The sequence below is a fragment of the Zonotrichia albicollis genome, chromosome 27, assembly GCF_047830755.1.
Source record: "Zonotrichia albicollis isolate bZonAlb1 chromosome 27, bZonAlb1.hap1, whole genome shotgun sequence".
Taxonomy (NCBI): domain Eukaryota; kingdom Metazoa; phylum Chordata; class Aves; order Passeriformes; family Passerellidae; genus Zonotrichia; species Zonotrichia albicollis.
In genome coordinates this window covers 2,998,682-3,014,615 of record NC_133845.1, presented here as the reverse complement: position 1 = coordinate 3,014,615, position 15,934 = coordinate 2,998,682, and the positions used below count along the sequence as shown (strand labels likewise).

The window sequence follows — 15,934 nt, the reverse complement described above, 5'->3', positions numbered from 1 at the left end:
GTTCAGGACTGGAGGCAGGGAAGCTCCCTCGGCAGCACTGGAGTGTTTGCAGGTGGCTGCATGTCAGGGATAGAGCTCAGGCTGCTGTGGCACACTCTGGGGTGTGGCACACACTGGGTTGTCTCCTGCTGGCTGCACCTTCAGAACAACCAGGAGCTCATCCCATGAAAAACAATAATTGGACTTGTAATGGGAATAGCACCCCTTGGGCTTTTTATCCTTTTTTTTTTTAATTTTTTTTTTTTTCTGTAAAGGATTTCTGTTTTCTGTAAAGAATTTTTTTCCTCAGAGGCTTCCCTTCCCTCACTACTCTTGGGTTCTCTAGCTGCTCAGAGTGACTCTGAGATATTTTAGAAAGTCTCTTTTCTCAGCTCAGCACTCGAAGGAGTCGGAGCTCTTCAGTTCTCATTCTCAAGGTTATTTATTGTTTCTTATCTATAAATTTTTTTCTCCTGTCCGGCTTAAGTCCACTCAGCAAGACAGTCAGAGGCACTCTGACACCCTCAGGGCAGTGTTATCTTTTAATACTAAAAACTACCTGTACAATATTTACCATAACTTCCCAATACCTATCACCTATGTTAGACAGTGAGCTTCTACTCTAAACCAATCCAAAAGTGCCACCATCACAGCAGAAGATGGAGGCCAAGAAAAATAAGGAGAAAGGCTGGACATGCCCAGATTCCTCCATCTTGGCCCCTGAACTCACATTCTAAAAACCCCAAAAATCTATTTTTTCACCCCATGATAAATTCACTATCATTCTACTTAAACTGTCGTGGCTTGCAATCCTTCTTATAAGGTTGGTGATTTTTTTTTCCAAGGGCTCAATGAAAGTCACAGGGGTCTGGGGCTCTGTGCCAGGGTCTCTGAGCCCCCTGGGCAGGGGTTTGGGCACTCCAGGACACCCGGGGAGCTCTGCAGGGGAAAGCTGCAGGTGTGCCCCTGTCCCTGCCCGCACTCACGGCAGCTCCTCTCGTCGGTGCCGTCCTGGCAGTCCCTGACTCCATCACACCTCTTCCAGTTGGGGATGCACTTGTGCAGCTGCTGGCACTCGAACTCGAAGCGGCTGCAGCGCCCCAGCAGCGCGGGGGACGTGGCTGTCGCGTTGGGTCCTGCACGCAGAGACAGAGACAGGAGAGCTCCAGGGCTGGCACCGCCACCAGCAGCGAGCAGCGCTGTCCCCAAGTCCCGACTCCACTAGATGGCAACCTCCTTCCATCAGCAGGTGACGGGGATGACGCCTTGGCCAACCTCTCTCTGACTGCAGAGGGCTGGAAAAGCCTCTGCTCTGCAGGGAATGTGTAGCCATGATATTTTCTGAAAAATCCCTTTCCTTAGGATTTTTTCCTCCTGAGAAGCTGGGAGGCCTCAGGAACAAAATGTAAACAATGGTTATCAGCTGCTGTGGAATGCAACAGGTGCATCTGGGATTGGTCTCGTGTGGTTGTTGCTAGTTAATGGCCAATCACAGCCCAGCTGTCTTGGACTGTCTGGTCAGTCACAAGATTTTGTTATCATTCCATTCTCTGATGAAATTCTTTCTTCTATTCTTTTAGTATAGTTTTAATATAAAATATGTCATAAATAATAAGTTAGCCTTCAGAAACGTGGAGTCAGAGTCTCTTCCCTCTTCCTGGGACCCCTGTGAACACCCCCACAGGAATGTGCTGCTCTGGAGCATTGTCCCACCTGGTGGCACTGCTGCAGGGTGACACCAGAGCCAGGGGACATTTCACACCACAAATAAACCCTCAATTCCAGCCTAATCAAAGCCTACCTAGGATCACCTGCCCTATCCATCCTCATCATCCTCATATCCACATACAGAAACAACCAATGGCCCTCAATCTTCGTAAAAACCACGAAATCCTGAAAATCATCCACGACGCCTTAACTGACCTCAAATATCTCAACATGATGGAACTGATGTGATCTGGGAGAAGGGAAGGGGTGAGGAAGAGGAGGGCTTACTTGGGGTGGGACAGGCCTCTTCATCAGAGCCATCGGAGCAGTCCTTGTAGCCGTCACACACCCAGCTGTTCATGATGCAGGCGCCGCTGTTGCAGCGGAAATGGTTGGGCAGGCACGTCGGGGGGATCAGCGTGGTAATGGGATGAACTGGAGAGCCTAAAAATACACCAGGGACAGCTGAGCTCAGCTCCTGCTCCGGTGTAAGCTCCCTGCTGGCCGAGGGGGAGGCAGGTGAGGCATCACACACCTGGTGTTTTCACCTGCATGGTTTCTGTGCTCAGGATATCCAAAAATACAGAGTAAAAGGTGCATGAAAGTGCCCTCATGGGGCATTTTGGGGGCTGTGGGGAGGCAGAGTGATCCCTCAGCAGTCCCTGTCATGCCTGTGTCAGTGTGTCCTTACCCTCGCAGTCCCTCTCATCAGACCAGTCCCCGCAGTCGTTCTCCTGGTCGCACTTCCAGCGGTTGGGGATGCAGTGCCCGTTCCCACACTGGAACTGGTAATACCGGGAGCAGTTCGGGGCTTCTGTCGGGTTCTCTGGCGAGGACAGGAGAGTCCTGTGAGCCACAGGGGCACCTCAGCACAGCTCAGAGGTGGGAGCACCTCAGGGAGCATCACCTGAGCAGCACAGGCACGTTCCTTCCTCTTCATGCCCCGCATTCCCATCCCTCCCAGCCCTCACTCTGTTGCTACCACGGCTTTGTCTGTGTTCTTTGTGGCCAGACACTGTCTCAGACAACTTTTATAAAAAATCCTTTCCTTAGGATTTTTCCCCTTGAGAAGCTGAGAAGCCTCAGGAACAAAATGTAAATGCAACAGGTGCATCTGGGATTGGTCTCATGTGGATGTTTGGAACAAAATGCAACAGGTGCATCTGGGATTGGTCTCATGTGGATGTTTGGAATTAATGGCCAATCACAGTCAGCTGGCTCAGACTCTGTCTGAGACCAAACCTTTGTTATTCATTCCTTTCTTTTCGTAGCTTAGCCAGCCTTCTGAGGAGAACCTTTTCCTCTATTCCTTTAGTATAGTTTTAATGTAATATATATCATAAAATAATAAATCAAGCCTTCTGAACATGCAGTCAACACTCTCATCTCTTCCCTCAACATAAGACCCCTGTGAACACGGTCACAAGACACCACCCCAATCTCAGAACCAGAGCAGGATCCACCAGAGCATGGCAGAAATGGAGGAGCAAACCCTGCAGCTCCGAAATGAGGCTGCAGCTGCCTCGCCTGGCTGGGTACAGCTCCTACAACCACCCAGGGAACAGCGGTAAATATTGGGTTTGGCTGCAAACTGCCTGTCTGCTCAGGGCTGGCAGGCTGTGCAGTAAATATGGTCACAGAGGAGTCAGTCAAGCACAAGATGCGCCAGGTTTTCTGCAGGCTTCACTTCACCTGCCTGCAGCAGGAGGGAAACGACACCGATCTGCAGGTAGGACAGGCTGTGATGCGCTACACTCACACACACATGAATGAGAACATGAGGAAGACACTGCTCCATGCCCCTGAAATCCAAAGGAAGCTGGAGCTCTGGGGGTGCTGCTCACCACAGTTTGCCTCATCAGAGTAGTCACCACAGTCATCCATCCCGTCACACTTCCACACCAGGCTGATGCACACCCCGTTCTGGCACTGGAAGCTGAACTGGTCACAGGTGCGGTGGAACTCGGGGTCCTGGGCTGCAGGGAGAGGTTGGGTGTAAAGATCAGGGGCTTCAGGAAAGCCTGAGCAGGAAGAAACAAGCCTGGATTTCTAAGCTGCTCTAGAGCCATCTCTTAGGAGAGCTGGCATTCCTGGTAGCCTGGCTCTGCCCAGGGCTCTGTTTCCATGCTGTGCCCACCCCTCTTTGGCAGAGGTGTGACAGAGCACTCAGAGCTGGCATCCCTGGTACCCTAGCTCACCCAGGGCTCTGTTTCCATGCTGTGCCCAGCCTCCCCTGGGCATTTGTGACACTCATAGCACCCAGCATAGCTAGCATCCCTGGTAGCCCACCCACAGCTCTGTTTCCATGTTGTGCCCACCCTCCCATGGGCATTTGTGACATTTGTGACACTCACAGCAGCCAGCATAGCTGGCATCTCTGGTACTCTGGCTCTCCCCACAGCTCTGTTTCCATGCTGTGCCCACCCTCCCTTGGCAGAAGTGTGACACTGGTGACACTCACAGCAGCCAGCATAGGCGGCGTCCTCGTCGGAGCCGTCGCGGCACTGGACGACGCCGTCGCACACCATGGAGTGGAACAGGCACTGCTGCCGGTTCTTGCACACAAAATCCATGTAGCGGGTGCACAGGGGCTCTGCAGGGACAGGGCAGGACAGGGGGACAGGGCTGGCACCTCTGCTGTCCTTGCACACAGCAGTGTCACCTGCCAGGGGCTGTGCGGGTCTGAGGGAGGGTTTTGGGGATTTACAGAGAGTTCCTGACACAAATGGTCTGAGCTGTGTCCCTGATCCTCACCAGATCAGCCCTCAGGGTGGGCACAGGCACCAGGAGGGGTTTGGTGCCTCCCTGGCACTGTCCCCCAGGCTGTGCCTTTTGCTGACCTGCTGATTTCACAGTGGGCCCATGACTGCCCATTATCTCCCAGGACTTTACTCCCAATGGAGTAAAGTGGCTTTGCTCCCATTCCTGGCTTGGGCAGAGCAGAAAACAAATGCAGCCTTGCTTTTTTACCAGCAGAAAGCCAGTTCAGACAGTACCTAATACACCTCAACTACGTATTTTAGATTTTCTGGATAAAATAAGACAAACCCCTGACTTTCTGAAACCTTTTCAAAAATTACTTTTTGAAAGCAAAGCCTGGGTTTTCCCTGCGCCCGGTACCCACCGCAGTGCTGCTCGTCCGAGGCGTCGGAGCAGTCGCTGATGCCATCGCAGTGCTTGCTGGTGGGGATGCAGGTGCCATTGGGGCACTGGAAGCCATTGCACTTCTTCTCTGAAAGGCAGAATTGGGTGGATGTTGTGCGTTTTTGGGGGTTTTGTTAAAGTTGTTTTAATCAGCTAAAAAAGAGCCAGGGTGTCTGTGGTATTCACATGCCCTCTGAGACAAGCAGAGAAGAAGGGAAACACAATTCTTATCTCGCGTGCTGTGCTTGTGTTGTGCTAAAGCAGAATTCAAGGAGGACATTGTTTAACCAAAGTGAGGTTGTTTTGCTCCTTTGGCCTACCAGGGCCGACAAGTGTGTGTGTGTCATAGTATTAATTTATATAAATTATCTAAATGAAATAATAAATAAATAAAAATTATAATATTATATAAATAAAATAATGTATGAACAAAATAATGTATATAGATAATACATAAACAAAATAATATATAAACAAAATAACCACAATATTATATAAATAAATAAAATGTAGGAATTGTATAAAGAAAATATAACATAAATAACCTATAATATTATCTAGATAAAAGAATTAGGATATTATATAAATAAATTAATTTATATAGTTTATATAAATAATATAGTCTATAAATAAAAATTATTATAGAAATAAAATAATTTCTATAGATTACATAAATAAAACATTATATGCATAAACGAATTATAATATTATATAAATAAGTTATTTTATAAAAACTATATAAAAATTTTATCTCAACAAAAGAATTATTATATTATATAAATTAATTTATAAAAATAAATAAATGAAATATTAATGACTTTATCATGCCATACACATCCCTTGGTGTGTATAGTATGATAAAGTAATTAATTAGCCTTCTGATACCATGGAGTCCTCCTCATCACTCTCTCCCCTTCGCTGGAGTCCCCTTTGATTTCCAATAGGTTTTCTCTGCACTGGGACTGCTTTTGGAGGGGAGGGGGTCTCTCCCCCTGAATTTGCCGCTGTTTTATCTCAGTGGGAGTGCAGAAATCCCTCCCAGCCGTGCAGAGCCCCCCACACACACAGGCCAGGTTACCACAGGTGGCAGGGTCCTCGTCGGAGCCGTCCTGGCAGTCGGCGTCGCCGTCGCACGCCCAGCGCTGCGGGATGCAGTGCCCGTTGTGGCACTGGAAGCTGGAGGCCTCGCAGGTGTGGTAAACTGCTGGAACCAGAGCAGGGGACACCTGAGCGTGGCTGTCACCGTGTGCCTGCTGAGCTGAGAGTGTCAGCCCACCCAGTCCCACCAGGCTCCCAGCACAGCAGCCACCCCATGGAGCCCAGGCAGGAGAATTCCTTTAGAATTCCCATTTTTCCATGGTCTTCCCCCTCTCTGTGCCGTTCTTGCTCACAAGCCTGCTGTGCCTCAGGGATGGCTTTTACAGGGCAGAGATATCCCAAAGCTCTCCCCAAAGCCAGCGGCCTGTGTCCCTTTGATCTCAGCCCTCGGGGTGCGTGGGCAGAGGTGACAGCGGTGGCACCGTGCCAGAGATGGTGAGAAATGTCACCGAGATCAAGCAAGGCTTGGCAGGGCTGCAGAGTCCCCCGTGCAGGGCAGGACAGAGTCAGAGAGAGCTTTTAATTAAGGCAAACAAGGCTCTTCTATGTTGCCAAAGCAAACAAGAAATACGATTCTCCCTGGGGGTTTTCCTTAGGCTCCTGTCAGGAAAAATATCTGCCTGGAGGGTATCTGGGTTGCAGCCTGGTTTGTGTTGTCACTTCAGAGACAAATCCTGCTCCTCGAGCAGGAGAGCACTCAGAGTTATTGAGAAAATCAGTGTTCAGCTTAATTAAATGGCATGATCCTGAGTTTCAGGTTAGAGAGTGACATGCACTCGCAGATATTTCCAAATAGCACAATCTGCTGGCAGTAATATTCTATTAGGTATTCAGCATGAAATGTAATTATTTCAGATAAGAGCAATAATTGCAGCCCGGTGAAGTCAGACGGAATGTTCCTCAAATAATTGTGATCCTCTTAGATAATTCCAACTCGGGGCTTTACAAACCCGACACGCTTTTTGAAGTAGGTTCCTCTCCTGTAGTAATTCTCTCTGGAGAAACTCATACGAGAGATAAGTGATACCAATATAAATTAAACCTCCTTACAAAGCCACACTCATGGAATACTAATGACCAGGATCAGCCCTGGGTGCTCCAGGCACAGCAAATGCCACAGGGGGTGAGCAAAGAGGAGCTCAAAGACCTGAAAAGGATCTCTTAAATTCTGAAATCCTCCTGCCACAGCCCCAGGACAGCAGCTGGTGCCACTCTCTGTCCCAGAAGCTCCAGGCTGCTGCCAACATTCCCAGATCCTGGTGCCTGCAGGCTCCCCATGCCATGGAAAGCCCTGCTTTTATCTCAAATATCCCATGGATGCCTTGATAAATACAGCCTTGTGTCTTTTATCTTAAATATCCCATAGATGGTTTGGTAAATACAGCCTTGTGTCTTTTATTTTAAATATCCCATGGATGGCTTGATAAATACAACCTTGTGACTTTTACCTTAAATATTCCATGTAGGGCTTGATAAATACAACTTTGTGTCTTTTATCTTAAATATCCCATGGATGGCTTGATAAATACAACCTTGTGTCTTTTACCTTAAATATCACATGTATGGCTTGATGAATACAACCTTGTGTCTTTCACTGACAGACTGGTGCTCTGCCTGCTCTGAGAAGTTTCTTCTCATGCAAGCACTGAGGTTTTTGGTTTGGCTGATAGTTTTGCTTGATTGTTTCTAGTGGAAAAGGCCAGTGCAGTGCTATCTGTTGTTTTATCTGATGAGAAAAGGGCTCTGTGTGGGTGTGTGAAGCTCGGGAGGCTGCTGAGGAACATCAGCAGCACTGTGGTGGTGAGGAGGGTGGAGTGTTGTGACTTTCCACTCCAAGCACACAGTGAGGCTCACAGGAGCTGCACAGGAGGCACAGAGTAGGAGCAAGGTTGTTTCTGCCAGCCAGGCTGCTTTAGTACAAGTCATAAGTTAAACCAAGAGTGGGTTTTCTATCTGGGACTCCCTCTTTAGGTTTTCGAGCCCGCGGAGCAATGAGGCTGCCGGAGCAGGACTAAAACTGCCAAACTAAACTTCCCAAACTAAACCTGCCTCTTCTTCACATCAGCTGGCTGTGGAGAAGCTGCAGAGAGCGTGCCTGTTTTCTGCCCCTGATTAATGGCAAGGAAGCAAGAGTGAAAGCTGTGAAATGCTGCCAGTGCCCACCAGCCTCATTCTGCCTCCCTGCAACATGAGCTCTTTTTGCAGGAGAGCCCTTTGGCTGCTCAGCAGCCACAAAACCACTTCCCATCCCACAGAGCTTTGCCTGTGGGTGCAATTTTGCAGGTAAAAAGCAAAGTTGGGTCCCTGTGTGAGCATCTAAGCTGCCAGCAAATTCCCAGTGAACCTGGGGGAAGGAAATCCTTGGATTTGGAGCCTCACATCACCCTAAGGTGCTCTAACAAGCAAGGAAACTGAGGCACAAGACACTGGCTGATGCCTCCCAGGCTGGAAATAAAAATTAGGAGCAGCAGGAGGTTCTTGAGCAGCAGCTGAGCACTCACCAGTGCAGTTTGCTTCGTCAGACCAGTCCCTGCAGTCGTTATCCCCATCACACATCCAGGACAGACGGATGCACATCCCTGAGCTGCAGCTGAACTCGTCATTCCTGCACTGGTGAGCTTCTGCAAACAAAATATTGGGCTTCAGGGCACGGGAATGCCCAAGGAGCAGAGAGGAAAGGTGGATAATGATGGCACAGAAATCTCCCAGATGGAACACAGTGAGGGGAAGGACCAGCACACATCCTGCTCTATTCTCCTGTCCCTCACTTCCCAGTACATGATGGTGCTGGATTCTTACCTGTCCCTAATTCCCAAATACCCTGGAAATGCTGGTCCTGTCCCCCATTTCCCAGCCCTGAGCAAATGAGTACATTTGTAAATGAGGTGTAAATGAGGAGGAGAAAGGGCGAACAGTGGCATCCTCCCCTCCATCAGCCCTGAGCAGCATCCAGAGCAGGAGCAGCTCTGAGCAGCACACAGAGCAATGGAGAGCAGCTGCCCACGCGTGCCCAGGGCAGGAGGGGCACTCACCACAGTGGCTTTCGTCGCTGTTGTCCCCACAGTCATCCTCCAGGTCACATTTGTAGGACAGGGGGATGCAGGTCCCCGAGCCCCGGCAGCGGAACTGGGTCTCGGTGTCGCACACGGTGGTTGCTGATGGAGACAGGAGGAAGAGGAGGAGGCGATGGTTAGGAAATGGTTTCTGCTTCCCTGAGTGCAGGGAAGTGGAGAGACAGGGACAGAATCCCACCAGCCCAGCCTGAATTCCTGCTCTCGTGTTTTAATGCCATTTTTAGGCGCTCCATGCAAAGCAGAGCGCACAGGGGTCAGTTTTCTGTCTGGGAACCAGGACTGAAACTCCTGATTGGGAATTTCTCCTGAAATTCCTGATGGGAAGGTCCCTCCCAGGCCAGGGAAAAGGAAACCAAGGCTGTGGAGCTGTGTGCTCCCCACAAAGGGACTGAAGCCCCAGGGCAGCCCAAGCAGGGGAGAACTGGCCATGAGTGTTGCTATCCAGGGCAGCATCTCTGTGCCAAGCTGGCAACCTCTCTCCAAGGAACGGAGAGGTTTTCCCACACCTGGAGCCACTGAACTCAAACTTGGACTTTGCTAACAGGAAATAAGTTCCTCATTGGTACAAAATGGGCATAAGCAGCCTCTCTCCTGGTCCTCCAGGGATTCCTGACTTCAAACTCAATCCTTTTTCCACAGTGCACTAACCCAAACCCTCCAGGCTGTGCAAAGCTGTGGAACATCTGCCCCTCCTGCACACACTGGCTGTTCCTAACCTTGCTCAGAAAGGTGACCTCCATCTTTAACGTGTGAACTTGATTTATTATCTCAACAAGAGGCCCGTGTCAGCACTGTCTGCTCCCTTTCTCCTCACTGGCTGTGCCCTCAATTAACTTCAGAAGACAATTGCAGGAGTTGGCATCAGCCTCACCAAAATTTTAGACACTGATGCCTCATCTGGTCAAGGGGACTGGGACAAACCCATCCCAAATTTGCTTTGGGAGTCACCAAAGAGCTGAGTTACACCCCCAGAGAGCTTCTTGCTCTCTCTGAGTGAGAAAGGAGCGTGGAGCATCAGCTGAGGTGGCACCAGAGCAGACACCTGAGCCTGGCCAATGCCACCAGGGCAGGACACTCACGGCAGTTCTTCTCGTCGCTCATGTCCCCGCAGTCATTGTCATTGTCACACTGCCAGATGCTGTTGATGCAGTTCCCATTGGAGCACCTGTACTGGTTGGGCAGGCACGTGTTCTCTGGGGCAGGAGGGACAGCAGAAACAAGCTGGCATGAGGCTGTGCCTCCAGAAATGGGCCAGAGGACAGGTCACACCGACCTCTGGTGATGGCAGGAGCCACCTCAGCCAGGCAGGACCTCACCTCCCTTTATGCAGGACCTCACCTTGCTTGACGCAGGTGTTGTTCTTCATGCTGTAGCCGTGGGGACAGTCACACCTGAGCTCCCCACTGGGCAGCACCGTGCTGGCCACCCCCTCGGGGCACTTGCAGCTGCGGCCGTTGTTGGACCTGGGCAGGCAGAGCAGGCTGCAGGGCTTGGTGATGCAGGCGTTCTGCCCTGGAGCAGGGCAGGAGGAGGAAGGGGACAGTGTCAGGGCAGAGGCACGGGAGCCCCAGTGTCACTGCCAGCCCAGAATAAAGGTACTGGAATCCCAGTGTCACCTGCCAGACTAGCACAGAGGGACAGGAGCCCGAGTGTCACTGCCAGCCCAGGACAGAGGCATTGGAATCCCAGTGTCACCTGCCACCCCAGAATACAGACACGGGAGCCCCAGTGTCCTCTGCCAGCCCAGCATGGAGGCACCAGTGTCACCTTCTATCCCAGGACAGAGGCACAGGAATCCCAGTGTCACCTGCCAGCCCAGGACACAGGCATGGGAGCCCCAGTGTCACTGCCACCCCAGAATAAAGGTACTGGAATCCCAGTGTCACCTGCCAGACTAGCACAGAGGGACAGGAGCCCGAGTGTCACTGCCAGCCCAGGATAGAGGCATTGGAATCCCAGTGTCACCTGCCATCCCAGAATAGAGACACGGGAGCCCCAGTGTCCTCTGCCAGCCCAGCATGGAGGCACCAGTGTCACCTTCTATCCCAGGACAGAGGCATAGGAATCCCAGTGTCACCTGCCATCCCAGAATACAGACACGGGAGCCCCAGTGTCATCTGCCAGCCCAGCATGGAGGCATTGCAGTCCCAGTGTCACCTTCTATCCCAGGACAGAGGCACGGGAATCCCAGTGTCACCTGCCAGCCCAAGACACGGGCACACATGTCTCAGTGTCACCTGCCAGCCCAGGACACAGGCATGGGAGTCCCAGTGTCACTGCCAGCCCAAAGAGAGGCACAGGAGCCCCAGTGTCACCTGCTTTGGGTTCAGAGCCCCTCAGGATCCATCTCTGCAGGGCTGAGTGCTGAGATCACCCCTAGGAATGGCCAGAGCCATCTCCAGGGAGTTTGAGGGCCTTTAAGGGGGAAAGATTGGCCTTTAAGGGACACAACTCATCCCAGTGGCTTTGGAGGTCTACCAAAGGATGTCAGATACACCCTCAGAGTCTGGAGCCCTTCAGTGGTCTGGTACCCATCTGGAAATGGGTATGAACACCCCAAGGGGTCAGCATTGCCTTGGCACAATGCAGACAGATATTAAAGGAGGGCAGAGTTGGTGCAGCCCTGAAATCCTGTGGTTTTTTGGTCTATACAACACTTAGATGGAAAAGCCAGGATCTGACACAAACCATGAGGTGCCACCACAGCCAAATGCCCTAGGAGCTCTCTCTCCTGGCAGCCAAAAGCAGGATATAGCCCTGATTAAACTCATTCCTGAAAGCCTCAAGCCCTGCAGGAATGGGCGGTCAGGAAATGCAAGCCAGGATGGCCCTGTGGAAATGGGGAAAGAACACATTCCTAAATCCCAGGGAGGATCATCTGCATCATTACCTGTTGTCTTTCCTCTGTAAAAGATTTTCATATCCATGATCCCATTCAGTCGGCCGACCAAGACCTCCATCCTGGAGCCGCTGGTTTTGGATGCTCTGAAAATACTCAGCTGTGACCAGTCATTCCAGTAGATCTCATTCTGAAACACAGGCCTGGCTCTCAGTGTGAGCAGAGGCACCTCCAGGGCCGTGCTCATCACTGCCACCTGCACCCATCACCCTAAACACTGCAAAAGAGAGTGAAAAGTGTCCCCAGCCCACAGGGGAGAGGAAGAGGAAGGCCTGAGGTGGGATCTGAGCAGGAATGAGAGTGACAGAGGGATCTGCTGAGTGGCAAACCAGTGGGAATGCTGGTCCTGGATTGGGCTGCACTTCCCTGCTGGTTTCAGGGATCTTTGGGAATGTTCCAGGGAAGCAGACAGAGAGACAAAGTGTGCTCCAAACCACATCCCTATCCTTCAAATTCAGGGATTTGTGGGAATGTTTCAGGGAAGCAGAAAGAGAGACAAAGTGTCTGTCATGCCTGCTCCACACCACATTCTTATCCTTCAAATTCAGGGATTTGTGGGAATTTTTCAGGGAAGCAGACAAGGTGCCATGCCTGCTCTAACTCACATCCCTATCCTCCAAATTCAGTGTGCCCCGTGCTCCTCCAGCACCGGCCTCAGAGCCTGCATGCTACGGAAAAAATGACAACGGGGGAAACAAACCTTAAAAACAGCAATGGCATAGGGGTGAGGGAGGCTGTCCAGGATCACAGATCTCTGCATGCCATTGAAATCCACCCTCTCGATCCTGTCCATGTAGGCCTCCGTCCAGTAGATCCAGTGGTCATCCACGGAGATGCCGTTGGGCCAGCGCACGCCCTCCGAGACGATGCACCCAGCCAGGGACCCGTCCATGTCACTCCTGTAGATGCCAGCCCTGGAGTCCCCCCAGTCTGTCCAGAACATCAACCTGGCAGCAGGCAGAGAGGTTACTCCAAACCCACACAGAGCAGCTTGTCGCAGACATCTTTTGTGAAAATCCTTTCCTTTGGATTTTTCCTCCTGAGAAGCCTCAGGAACAAAATGCAAACAATGGTTATCTGCTGCTGTGGAATGCAACAGGTGCATCTGGGATTGGTCTCATGTGGTTGTTTCTAATTAATGGCCAATCACGAGAGTCCAAGCCACAAACCTTTGTTATCATTCTTTTCTCTTCTATTCTTAGCCAGCCTTCTGATGAAATCCTTTTCTTCTATTCTTTCAGTATAGTTTTAATATAATATATATCATAAAATAATAAATCAAGCCTTCTGAAACATGGAGTCAGACCCTCGTCTCTCCCCTCCGCCTGAGCCCCCTGTGAACACGGTGACAGCAGCTCATCAAAAGGATCGGGGTTAGCAGAGGCAGAGCGTGGAATGCTCCACATTCCGCGCCTCTTGCCCGACATGCCTTTGAACAGGGAGCTCTGCAATTCTAATGAGCACCACCGGCAGCAGATTTATGAGCAGCACAGAGGCTTTTGAGCTGCAGGCTCTGTGGTGGGAGTGCAGCTGCAGGTTACCTTGCCGTGAACTGCTCTGGTTTGTCAGAGCTTACATTCGCAGCCGAGGCCAAACCCCAGAAAGATGTAACTCAGATTTGGTCCTTGAATTCGAGCACAGCTCAGTTTCTCACACATCACTGCAGCTTCCCCTACTGACCAGACCAGTTTTACGGGCAGGAAAAGTTATTTACCAATGGATATGTATGGGCAGGAAGGAATGAACAGCTGGTGATCTGTGCTCTGAGGGAGCTGGTGCCTTAGTTGGGGACGCAGCGGTGACAGTGGGCTCCACAGGGCAGGACTGTGCTGTGCCTGTCCCCATTTTCACCTCACCAAGCTGTGCTCCCTGAGGAGGAGGTGGTGAAGGAGCAGCAGCTTTCCTTGGGAATAGCAGGGAAATACTTGTGGTGTTTCCTTTCTTACCCATCTCGGGGAACCAGAGCCAGGGCTCTGGGCCGCTCCAGTATCGAGGAGTTGAGGACAGTCAGTCTCAGGTCTCCATCTGGATTGGCAACCTAGACCCAAAACCAAAGCCAGGACAGGTGTGTTTGCTACTTGAAATGACACAGAATCTGTGACGGGCAATTATTGCTCCTTAATAATAAAATATGCACTGCCACGGGTGGGCAGAGCTGTACCTCGATTTTGGGAATCCCAGCGTTGACCCAGTAGAGCAGCTGGCTGAGAGGCTCAAAAGCCAAAGCTTCCACTGTTTCCAACCCGGTGCTTATGATTATTTCCTGCCCAGAGCTGCCGTTGAGACAGAGACGCTGGGGAAAAACACAAAAATAATCAGAATAAAAGACGAGGAAGTGCCTGAAGCCTGAAGGTCAGGAGGCAGCCAGCTGGGAGGGGAGGAGCACCAGGACAAACATTTGCATTTCAGGGTGTGGACGCAACACCCGGGCGGCAAGGGGGTGATGCCTCCCAGCTCACCTGGATGATGTCCAGAGTGACATCAGCCCAGTAGAGGCAGTTGTGCTCGTAGTCAAAATCCAGGGCCACAGCCCCCCTGAGCCCGGCCAGGGGCAGCTCCTCGCTGACGCCCGAGGCCAGATCGTATCGGTGGATGGAGTATCGGGTGGCATAGAGGATGAACTCGTTCTCCTCTGCAACAACAATGCCTTGTTTAGTGGCCCTTCTTGGCTACTCGAGGGGCAAAAGAAAGAAAATAGCAGGTGGTTTTCACCCCTGATTTAGCACCTCCGGGAGGCAAAGAGCTTTTGTCTCAGTGGGATTAGGTTAATGGGAATGTGGTAATAGCCTCACATGGGGCTGGGCACACACTGTGGGCATTGTGTGGTCCAGGAGGAGGAGGAGGCACAGAACCTGACCCGACCCCTTTCGTGCTGCCAATGAGAAACAAAATACTGATCTCTGTCACAGACATCTTTTATGAAAAATCTTTTCCTTAGGATTTTTCCTCTTGAGAAGCTGAGACGCCTCAGGAACAAAATGTAAACAATGGTTATCTGCTGCTGTGGAACGCAACAGGTGCATCTGGGATTGGTCTCATGGGGTTGTTTATAATTAATGGCCAATCACGAGAGTCCAAGCCACAAACCTTTGTTATCATTCTTTTCTATTCTATTCTTAGCCAGCCTTCTGATGAAACCATTCCTTCTATTCTTTTAGTATAGTTTTCATATAATATATACCATAAAATAATAAATTAAGCCTTCTGAAATATGGAGTCAGATCCTCGTCTCTTCCCTCATCCTCAGACCCCTGTGAACACGGTCACAGATCTCTTCCTTAAAAATCCCCAACATCAAAAAGAGTGGGAGTGATGCAACTCTGCAAGTCCTCAGGGACACTGGCCCCAGGAAATATCCCAGAGTGGGTTTTGTTTCCCAGTGGAGCCCAATCCAGGTAATGGGATCCTGGTCCAGGACTAAGTCTCCTGGGCTTTATCCCAGCACCAGTCCAGTCCAATAATGCTATTAATGAGTAGAGCTAATGTCAGTAAGTAACTCTGGCTGTGCATCCCTAATGAGATTATAGGGAGATATGAAACAGATCCTGTACATGAAAGTGTTACCATGGAGCGAGCCAGCACGGATCCCCAGCCCATCTCTGGGAACACAGCACTTCAAAGGCCAGCCCGTGGGGACAGCAGGTTTACTTTGCAATCAGCAGGGCCCTTCTCAGCATGCCCAACACAGCTCTCCAAATAGCTCAAGAGGGCTCAGAGGGGTGAAAAACGTGTCAGGAGTAAAGCTGAGTGCAGAGCTGGCAGGAGTCCCAGCGCAGGGGATGCTTCCCCGTGCTGTTCCACACCTGGAATATCATTTTGCACGCTGAAAAATTTTAGGGCAGTGCAGGGGAGCCTGCTGCTGGTGGGTCTGGCTGCTCTGCTCAATTCCCCAGCCCTTCCAGGAGCCCCTGCCCTGCCTGAGGCCCTGGAGCTGCAGCAAGCAGCAATGCTGATCACGCAGCTCGTGACGGCAGATTAAATTAAAGCTCTAATGAGCAGAATGCAAATAACTCTGGCAGCACAGGGGCACGAG

At 50.9% G+C, this 15,934-nt stretch overlaps 1 protein-coding gene across 2 annotated transcripts in view; it reads right to left on the bottom strand.

The window, feature by feature from the left end:
• SORL1 (sortilin related receptor 1) overlaps positions 1 to 15,934 on the bottom strand; it is a 57,286-nt gene that overhangs the window by 16,268 nt on the left and 25,084 nt on the right. Inside the window, exons 17-32 of one of the 2 annotated variants that reach the window (XM_074527830.1) lie at positions 14,361 to 14,533; positions 14,063 to 14,194; positions 13,848 to 13,939; positions 12,602 to 12,848; positions 11,893 to 12,031; positions 10,341 to 10,514; positions 10,082 to 10,195; positions 8,961 to 9,083; positions 8,430 to 8,549; positions 5,909 to 6,034; positions 4,811 to 4,918; positions 4,148 to 4,279; positions 3,531 to 3,662; positions 2,378 to 2,512; positions 1,975 to 2,130; positions 966 to 1,115 (exon numbers count right to left, since the gene is read on the bottom strand). In XM_074527830.1, the coding sequence (XP_074383931.1) occupies positions 966 to 1,115; positions 1,975 to 2,130; positions 2,378 to 2,512; positions 3,531 to 3,662; positions 4,148 to 4,279; positions 4,811 to 4,918; positions 5,909 to 6,034; positions 8,430 to 8,549; positions 8,961 to 9,083; positions 10,082 to 10,195; positions 10,341 to 10,514; positions 11,893 to 12,031; positions 12,602 to 12,848; positions 13,848 to 13,939; positions 14,063 to 14,194; positions 14,361 to 14,533 (2,253 nt within the window). The remainder of the gene's footprint in view (positions 1 to 965; positions 1,116 to 1,974; positions 2,131 to 2,377; positions 2,513 to 3,530; positions 3,663 to 4,147; positions 4,280 to 4,810; positions 4,919 to 5,908; positions 6,035 to 8,429; positions 8,550 to 8,960; positions 9,084 to 10,081; positions 10,196 to 10,340; positions 10,515 to 11,892; positions 12,032 to 12,601; positions 12,849 to 13,847; positions 13,940 to 14,062; positions 14,195 to 14,360; positions 14,534 to 15,934) is intronic. The other variant, XM_074527831.1, reaches the window with a different exon arrangement.